General features: G+C 41.9%; 1 protein-coding gene across 1 annotated transcript in view; it reads left to right on the plus strand.

Annotated features, from left to right (window-relative positions):
* The window catches only part of LOC136876270 (leukocyte elastase inhibitor), a 54,613-nt gene extending 44,120 nt beyond the window's left edge, over positions 1-10,493 (plus strand). Inside the window, exon 3 of the mRNA XM_067150080.2 lies at positions 5,041-10,493. Within this exon, the coding sequence (XP_067006181.2) occupies positions 5,041-6,078 (1,038 nt within the window). The 3' untranslated portion in view covers positions 6,079-10,493. The remainder of the gene's footprint in view (positions 1-5,040) is intronic.
* Positions 10,494-10,744: the final 251 nt, after the last annotated feature.

Genomic DNA, 10,744 nt, shown 5'->3' on the forward strand with positions numbered 1-10,744 from the left:
GTCCCAGACGCTAGTGAACCCTAGCTTGAACTCGCAGTGACAAGACTGACTGATCCCTTTTAATAACTCGCAAACGCTAGCAAAATGTTTATGATATGGATGATACATGTTCCTAACTAACACTAACTTTGGAACCTTCCATCCCACATCCTTGCATGTGCTATGTATAACATACCAGGCATCTTTCTACTTCCGCCTATGGGGTTTTCTCCTGGCCCTTGGTACCAACCTCCAGTACCACACAACCCAATACCTAATCTGCCTGGTATAGTTCTCTCAGTTTCCTTGTTAACGACCGGCGACTCAAACGTTAAGCAGTACCACCCGTCTGTCTACAGTCGCCTCTCCTGTGATCAATATCAGATGGCTCTTGGCTTTGTCAGTGACAGTCTACGTGGAGTACTTCAAAAGCATTCCGGTCCTGAAGCCCGCTCGCTTGTCAACTCTCCGTTTCAACGCTGTCTCTCGAGTTTGGCAAATCCTGACACCCTGCGGTCAAGGAATGTAAACACAGATAGCCAGGTAGGCTTCAAAAGCATGCCGGTCGTTAACGAGGAAATTGCAAGAACTATAGCATGTTGACAGGCCGATACTTCCATAGTACATATCACATACTCCCAATCCTCGCTGTTGTCTCTTTCTCTTCTTAGAATTAACAGCCGGAGGCCTTGTAGATTTGTGCTGATTTCCATGCGAGGGGGGCGGGGGGGGGGTTCGGCGGGCCCGGCGAGAAAAATAAAAAATTGTTGTGGGACCAGTCGGCCACATTCGACCGTATTTCAGGCCACCACTTGCTCGGATAAATACAGTTGTTGTGGACGAACAGCCTTATACAAGCAACAAGCGGTCACTAGGATGGAGGGCTGGACAGCCAGGCACCTTGTAAATTCGTCATACTCTTTTTCACATAAATCTTCATTGACACATAACTTTGTAAAGTTTAATTCGTCTGTTGTAAACCATGTATGTATCGCTTATTTTAAAATTGCTGCCGTTCCTGAAACCTGCCGCACTGGCCGGAGGTACTCCTCGCCCCCTTATCGAGCCAGCCCCGTACTAACCCTAGTGTTCTACCAGTATAATATGGGCCCGATTTAAGATAACGGTGATCACATTCTCTTATATATCACGTATAATATGTCTGTAGTTTCGAAACCTTACTTCAGCCGATGAACGCTACAAAATCTTGAAAGTTTTAAATTCGAATACTTTTTAGACAGCGCGTGTGAAGACAGTGTACCCATGTTCTTAACGTCAAACCTAGGCCAGGTGATGCAGTAGTACCACCATCCTAAGGTACTAAATTCGCCGTGCTGTGGAGCTAACAATTCGTGTAGCTCTGGTCTCCGGCGTGAATAGCACATTGTATAAGACACCGTTTGATTGATCTCAGCGATTTCTACAAGTATTCGGTGAAAACAAATAAAAAAAAACTAAACACTTGAGAAAATTTCAGTACAAGAAATTGCGAAATGTGTTTCGTAAAGTGTCCTAACATATGGACAATAAATAAATTAAATATGATCGGAAACTCATTGGAGAGAACAGAACGAATGATCAGAATTTCAGGAAGTCTAAAATCACCAATATCGGGCGTCAAAAGGTTTATCGGGAGCGTTCCAAAAATCAGCCAGCTCCGTGGTGTAGGGGTAGCGTGCCTCTCGCCCGGAGGCCCCGGGTTCGATTCCCGGCCAGGTCAGGGATTTTTCTCTCGACATGAGGGCTGGTTCGAGGTCCACTCAGCCTACGTGATTAGAATTGAGGAGCTATCTGACGGTGAGATGGCGGGTCCGGCCTCGAAAGCCCAGAATAACGGCCGAGAGGATGCGTCGTGCTGACCACACGGCCTCTGGTAATCTGCAGACCTTCGGGCTGAGCAGCGGTCGCTGGGCAGGCCAAAGCCCTTTCAAGGTCGTTAAGTGCCGTGGGTTTTTGTTTTGGTTTCGGTTGTTTGCAAAGTTCATGCTGCCGAGCATCGTGAGGAAAGTTCCGCGCACATCCAGTGTTACAGGGGTGAAAAATGATTTGGAACTCATGGTCTTGAAGGTGTGTAAGTTTGTATATAATTAAGAAATAAAATATCACCGATAAAATTTCAAGCTCACACCGACTAGGTAAAATGAAATGTCGTATGGCTTTTAATGCCGGGAGTGTCCGAGGACATGTTCGGCTCGCCAGGTGCAGGTCTTTCTATTTGACTCCCGTAGGCGACCTGCGCGTCATGATGATGAAGACGACACGTACACCCAGCCTCCGTGCCAGAGAAATTAATCAATGGTGGTTAAAATTCCCGACCCTGCCGGGAATCGAACCCGGGACCCCTGTGACAAAAGGCCATCACGCTAACCATTTAGCCATGGAACCGGACACCAACTAGGTACTTTATGTGAACAAAACCTATAAAGCAGTATGTATCTCACCTCAAAACTTTCAACTGTGGTACCGACGCAGTCCTGTTTAGATCTTTTTAAGATAGATATGTTTTTGAGCTTGGGGGATTAACGTCAGCGTAGACACCGTAGCAACCAGGGAACCGGTGTTTGTCGTCTGTCTATACCAAGTCTTCGTCATCTTCCCCTCCTCACCTTTTACCGCCTGCCAGAACTCTGCCTTCTGTATAGTAGGCGAACCTTTTCTTGATACCTGAGCTCCCTAGTGCTGAATCGGTAGAGCTCGGTTATCTTACCTTTGAAACACAAACTATGAATCGCTTATGCGTCGCCGTGAGGCATCTGGCGTACACTTTATGTACTAGTACTGTTAAACACAGCAAAACTAAACTAGAATTCATGCTAGGAACAAGATTTCCATCGATATAATGTGTGTGCGACACAGTTCTTGGCTTATTATAATAAAAGTTTAATAAATTCATATCGATCGATCATATTATCAATTCAATTCAGATTATATTTCCATTCAGTTGGCAGTATAACCGTAACCGGGAGAGCTCCCTCCTTACTCCTCGCCCCGTAAAACTTGGTATCAAGAAAAGGTTCGCCTACTATACACGGTAGGTACAAATGGCGCTCTGTTTTAAATAAGTTTCCACTGTCTTTGACTGGCATTTCATCTAGGTCACTTAAAGCCCCTTGCACACGTTGATGATGATGATGATGATGATGATGATGCTTGTTGTTTAAAGGGGCCAAACATCGAGGTCATCGGACCGTAATGGTACGAAATGAGATGAAATGCAATGACAAAATAAACATCCAAAATCCTCCACTGACCAGAATTCGAAGCGTGAGGATGAAAAATGAACGGATGGATATGAAGTTAAAACAATTAGTGGAGCCGACCCGCAATGCCTCAGCCTCAGAAACTCACGAAAACAATAGTAATACTGATCAAGGGACTGCTTCTATAGCTCAGTACTGAACCGATAATGCTTGAAAGCTAAAGGGGTCCAAAATATAGGTCATCGGCCTCTCATAATGGTACTTATCGCTTGGAAAGTAGAACCATGGTATTTGACATGGTGCGGTACTAATCAAAAGTATCGTAGACTCGCGGTATTCCACACATTATGATACTACTGACAGGTTATAAAATTCTCACATGTAATACAGACCTATGGTGTTTCACACATAGCGGCGCCATTTACAGACAACGCAAACCTATGGTTTTCATCACTAACCACATGGACTCGTACTATCCCGTGGTGTTCCTTATATAGTGGGTACTAATCATAGGCAAGCCAGAACCCTGGCGTCGCTCATATAGTGCTACTAATCACAGGTACCGTGAAAGCCTGACCGCACGGTGCTCCTGATTGCTACTAATCACAAACCTATTTGGTACCTAATATAGTGGTACTACGCGCAAGTAATAGCGATCCATTGTGTTCCCCGCGTGGTGGTACTAATCACAAGTAGTTTCATGGTTCTAATCCAATCATCCCCTTGGTCGCCCCTTTTAGTCGCCTCTTACGACAGGCAGGGGATACCGTAGGTGTATTCTTCGTCTGCGTCCCCCACCCACAGGGGGTTGTGTGTTTGGTCCACGAGAGGTATTTTATTTCCCTCAAGTCACCGGCAAGCCGGTTAGGACCCCCATATTGGCCACCTGGGACGCGCCACGTGGGAGTATCACCTCTCCCCCTGCTTCGCCTGCGTAGTAGGTTCGTGGCCTTGCACACGTTAGCGTCTCGGAAGAGAGCAGAATGTTTCTCATAATACGTATCTTGCAAATATTTATGGCCTTAAGATTGTGTATTGAACTCAGCGTCCATTTATTTGATAGGTGAACTACCTTGTGGCGTGGCATGGGCATGTTGTATGTTGTATCAGCTGCCATATTGTTGGACGTAGATCATGATATTTATCTCTCCTACAGGTGGAATGAAAGGATTCATTATCTGTACTTTGTAAGAGTCTACCGTCCTCCCTCTCTCGTCGTCTAAGCCCAAAATCCATAATCTATGATTTTCAGTGCAGTGAAGAAATGTACCTGTATTTAAATACAGACACACACAAAAAATATTCAATTCAGCATGGGATGGTTAAAATGCAATCGAACCTGCGTGCGTGCAATATTTTCGGGCGGAGGGTAGATCGTATTGTTATGTCGGTGTTCGTGTTATATTGAGGAAATGGGAAATTGCATACAGAATACTGTTTGGCCTACAGTTTAATTCAAGGTAAAGTGCAAGGAGGCTAAAAGTAAAAAATTCACAAATATCACTTGTATACTGTAGCGTTTTTCTAGTTTATGTAATATAAACTGTATTGCATCACACAATAGAACTGAAATAAATTGATCGAACGAGTTGGCTTCGAGAGACGGGCCACGTAGCTGCCATTTTGCATTTGGGAGATGGTGGGTTCAAACCCTACTGTCGCTAACCCTGGTTTTCCTTGGTTTCCCATTGTCTTTTCAAGTATTGTTGGGGCTGTACCTGAATTACGTCCACGGTCGCATACATCCCAATCCTAGCCATATCCTAACCTATTGTCACCATATGACCTGTCTGAGAAAGTGTGACGTAAAGCCAATTGCAAAATAATAAAATCTAATCTTGTGCATGTTATTTTGTTACAGGAAGGATTTCCTATCCGTCCTCGTTACAGGGAGCTCAGTAAGTCTCTGTACAGGAGTAACATTACGAACGTGGACTTCATGAGTCGTGGCAACGAAGCTGTAGCTGTAATCAATGACTGGGTGAGCATGAAGACTAAGGGTAGAATTATGGGACTGCTGAGTGAACCACCATCTTCAGACACTCGCCTAATTATAGCCAGTGCTCTGTACTTCAACGGTGAGTGGAAGTATCCTTTCCCTGGAGAAGTTACGTCCCAGCGTCGTTTCTACATCACCGGAGATGCAGATGCTCCTGGAGAAGAGATCGAAGTCACTATGATGGCCAACAGCCTCGAAATTCCGCATTACGCCAGTCCCACTCTAGGTTGTCGAGTGGTGGGGCTTCCATACAAAGGCGATCAGGTGACCATGTATTTCGTACTACCAAATAAGCCAGGTATCAGCGCTTTGAGAGAGCTAGAAGCGAAGTTGACTCCGTCGGCAATTGAAGAACTAGTTACTTCAACGAAGGAAGAGTCTATAATTCTCCTGGTTCCTCGTATGAAGCTAGAGTCCACTATCAGCTTGAAGGATGCGCTGAGAACTCTGGGACTTCAGACTCTGTTCAATCCTCGTACGGCTAATCTTAGTCTCATATCTCAAGGTAATAATTTTCAACAAGCCTATGAACCTCAATTCATATTTTCTCGCATTGGAGATAACAATAATAGTACTGCAAATGAAGTGAGTGGGAGATCAGTGCCAACGAATGACCAGGAACAGATGGTATTCCGCCAACGCCGCCAGCTAGAGAACCCTGGCCTCTACGCTGATGATGCTATCCACAGGGTAGAAATTGAGATTACAGAAACTGGTACAGTGGCTTCCGCCGTTACATTACTGTCTGTGACACGAGATGGTGCGCGGAAGAACTTCCGACTTGATCGACCTTTCATCTTCTTCATCCGTCACGAACCTACCGGCCTGATTTTGTTCTGGGGATCAGTGGTAAGGCCTACGCCCAATTATCCCAAATCTGCGGCATCTGCGAAGGTATGATCAGTAACGTGTTCTTTATGCCTTACTCCATGCCTGGCAAACATTTGCTAGGTCACACCCTCTGTTCTCATCTCGCAGGTTCACGAGGGGAACGCAACCATTGTTACCACTAAATTATTTATTTACTTTATGAGGGAATTAAACCCGTGTACAATGAAAACTTACTGTACTGTACATCAGTCAACCAGCATGAAGTGAAACTAGCGGCGATCCAGGTCAGAACTTTTGGCTAGAAAAATGAAAGCATGTTTGATGCTCCTTTATAAAAGTGGAATTAATTTCATCAGTGACTGTCAGAAAGACGAACTTGTCTTTTACATGTCATGACTACGTGGTGCTTCAAGTTAAATTATAACTATTAGTAGTCTTTCAGTTAAGTGAAATTAAATTTTTTATATGTTTCTAAATATTATTATATCAATTATTCCATAAGAATATTTCCGAATTGAAGGAAATGGGAAATTGACAGTCATATTGACTGAAAGTTTTGTGTAGAAGCTAAATGTACAGTATTTTGTTGAATATTTTCATGTGAATTATGATTTTTAAAAGTTATGTTTCTTTGAATTGTCTTTATATCCAGTGCTTCCTCATCTTCCCATAGGGAAATTCGCAGAGTATGAGGCGGCATACGGAGAAATTGAGAAACAAATATCAACATAGGCGCATGCATGCCTCAAATGTATTGTATCATCAAGTGTGTTCACGTCTCGAACGTGCTATAGTCTTATTAATTCTGTCAACGTGCATCATCAGCGAAGGAAGGTCGATGATGACAAACGCAGGATCGCCTACCTGCCATAGGGAGGGGTTTTCCTCGTCAAGTGGTGGACAGGTTATTCTGTAATCAGCATGAATCCAATGCTTTCGCATTTGTTGATTTCTGGAAGGCACATATACCCGCAGCACCAATCACATATGCAGTGCAATACACACTGCACAGGAATGGTACACGTATTGAATACCGAAGCTGTAATATTCGAAATTTAACTCTGTCCTCTAATTACCCTGTAAATATTGTTTGTTTGTGGAAAGTAATATTACATTATTTCTTAATCAACAATAATGCGTTTTTCCTTTTACCGTACTATAAATAATATTGTATACTATTTGATTATATAATTTGAAAGATACGCAGTAAAAGCAATTTTCTCTGCTTAAAAAATTTAAATTGTATTCCTTAGGTAAGATTCAAATTCATTTTTATTGTAAAGATGTTACGTAGTTATTTTCGTTTGAATTTTCCTAAACAGTATTCTCATACAACTTACGCAATATAAAATTAATCTAAACCAGAGATGCAAAAGCTGGGCTTTTTATACGGCGCGCGGCGGGCACACAGCATATAAGTGCGTGGACGAGCGATCAGTGTGTGCGCTTCAGCCACAACAACTTTGTGGTTACGTCACATGCCATGAAGGTCAATGAACAGTGAGAATTCATTTGAGTAGTAAGGGAATAATGTTATTTTCTAGAAATACAGGTCAATTTCGATATAACTTACGTTGTAAGAAATGAGGTATTTCTATTCTGTTTACGTACAGGATGACCCGAAAGTTCATTAACAATTGACGAGGCAATACTTCACGGAATATTGCAGGTAGATGGATAATAATTTACACACATGATTGGCATGACTTGGGGTTTTATTGAAACCGAAATAAAATACAGTAAAGTTTCACTAACAGTGCCTTTTCTGGTAACGTCACCATGCCGCGATTGCAGGCACATCTGACGCCCTCTCTCACGACAGCTCCTTTTATATCATAGACGAGTCTCGTGCGGCATCATTGACGTGTTTCTGTCCAGCGCCATCGGTTGGCCTATTTTATACACTCGTTGTTGGTGTCAGTAAAATCTCATGTCATGTCAAGCATGTTTAGCCATCTGAATCTGACGTTCTGCCGTCCAGTGCCATCTGTTGGTCATTTTGTGTATTTTATTTTGTTGTCAATAAAATCCCAAGTCATGCCAATCATGTGTGTCCAATTATTACCTCTCTGTCTCCAACACTCCGTGAAGTATTGCCTCGTCAAATGTTACCAACTTTCGGATCACCCTGTATATGACCATATACAATAAATACTTTACTGGTACCTCAGAATAATGTTGTACTCTACGCAATGAATTTCAGTTTTCACTGTTATATTTTTAAAAAATTTCTAACATAATAAGAAGTAAAGCTTGCTGTTGCTTGGATTTAAATGTTCTAATAAACTCATCGACAATACACTCGTGTTTACATGAAGACATGCTGTACATCTACTTGTTATTGCAGTTACAGTGGTGTTGTAATTGGATAGTAAATATCGTTGTCTTCACTAACGTGAAACTCACGCGCTATTTAGAGGCTAGCTATTATCAATGGACGTCTGATGATAGGTTTTAAATACTATCTTCAGAAACACGGTGGCAGGGAAAGTCACATAACATTACGACACTGTGCAAAATGAAGTATTAAACTTGTTGAAGGATGTAAATATATCATGTTTTACTGAATGAATAGCAGGAACTTTATTTTCTTAGTGGAAATTCTGTCATTCCCATCCAAGAAATTGTAAATCGTAGCTTGCATGTTTCATTCCAATAACATGAATCTTTTAACGTACCAGTTTTCTTTGACTGAATGAGTATAAGAAAATAAAACAATGTCTATTAATGTTGAGCGCAGTATAAATCAAAACGAATGTTTTTAAAGGTCGGTTTTTCTTGCGATTATCGTTTTCTTTTAATACTGTGATCCGGCATTTCGCTGAGTAGTGTGAGTAGAGCTTCGTAGTCGCATTCGAACGTCAGTCCTGTGCCGAGTGTGTTCACTTGTCCGGGACGTACACTTGCTATGTAAGCTGCCCGCATTTCAGAAAAGCGTGCCCGGCCACAGTCGGCAGGCAACTCCCGATCTACCCTAAACCGACAAAAAATGTTAGAAGACATAGATTTGTAATTTATACTACAATGTTTAAAAAGAAATGTACGTTTCGTGTCTTTAATGGTAAGCTAATCTTCAAAAACTTAAACCTCTAAATAACCCGTGCTTAGATACAACATACAAACCAGCGCACCTGTTCCGCCTTTAATAAACCCACGCATCACGGAAGGACAAGCCGAGCTCTTCCTTGTTCACATCGACCTACCATCGCTGACAATGCCTGTACGTTCATATTTTGAAGGTGTTATACAGGGTCTTTTCTATGGCTTGCTCCGTGTGTCAGGGGAACACGCACGGAAGGCGATAGCCGGGTAACTCATTTGCCGAGAGATATATTGCTCTGAGTAGTGCTGCTAAGTCAGCTATAAAAAAGACCCTGTACCATTATCTCCATGAATGTCAATTCATATGTACTTAGTAAGTGTTAAAGCATCGTCGCTGTTAGTGCATGTTCATGTGTTGTGTCAAGTTGTACCAAGGCCTAACCTTGTAAACGTGAAGAACGAAATCAGTAGAAGAACGAGGCAAGATTACAATTTACAGTGCCGTACTGAGTGGCTCATCTACATCTTTATTTCGAAAATATTTTTGGAGCTTGTATTTGTGGTGAATTGTTTCTTTCAGTGTAAGGCTCTCCGTTGCACTAAGACTTGGGATGAAGCTGTATTATCAATATCTGCAACTCCATGGTGTTTATTAAATTACACCAAGAATCGTAAGGATATAGAATTAGTCTCCGCGAAGAAAAAAGTGTAGTTATTATTTCAGGGATAATGTCTATCAGGACATTCAATTCTATCATAGGGATCACGTTCAAGATAGACATAAATTAACAACAGAGATGCCCATTGTCGATTAAGGCTTTCACGGCCGCGGACTGAAAAATCACACCTGCAGGCACGCCTTGGGCGAAACTCTGCGCGCGCGCACACACACACACACACACACACACACACACACACACACTTGACCTACTAAACCAAAAGGTTCGTTCTCTGCTAATATATGCCTGTTGTTCACTAATAAATCAAGGTTTAGGGGTGAATCAGTGCGGGAGAAACCCTTAGTTCAGGGATGAGCCACCACAAGAGACAACCATGGTTTAGGAATTGATCAGCAAACTAAATACCCATAGCCTGGAGATGAATTACAACCTGAGATGCCCATTGGTTAGGAATAAATCTCGACCGGAGTTACCCATGATTTAAGCATTAGAAAGCAAATTATTACGCTGTGGAAGCAGCGTTCACTAAGATGACTTGGTGATTTGTTATTAACTGTTCTTGAGATATATCATTATTATTACTACTACTATTATTATTATTATTCATAGTACTAGAATAATTTATATAATCGTAAGCTATTTTCTACCCTTGTATTATTTGTGATTGTATTAAAATACTGTCAGCACGAAAAAGCCAAGTAATGTATCCATGATCAATGTGAATGTATGGAAGAAACTTTTGCATATAAATATATTTTATTGAAACTTTTAATCTTGATTAATTTTTTATCTGCTTCTCCCAGTATAGTTAGCCTTAAGTGTCACTTTCCCGTGCTATTCCCTGTGAATTCCTTGTAAATACATTGAAATTAGTATGCTGAACTACTAGGCTACGTGAAATGGATCACGAAGCTGTAATTTTGCATTTTGCTTAACGTCGCAGGTTTTCGGTGAGAAAGGACTAATATTGTAAAGGTAGGTATTTTTAGTGGCTGGAGAATGCATGGTTCAAC

The sequence above is a fragment of the Anabrus simplex genome, chromosome 6 (genome assembly GCF_040414725.1).
Source record: "Anabrus simplex isolate iqAnaSimp1 chromosome 6, ASM4041472v1, whole genome shotgun sequence".
NCBI classification, from domain to species: Eukaryota; Metazoa; Arthropoda; class Insecta; order Orthoptera; family Tettigoniidae; genus Anabrus; species Anabrus simplex.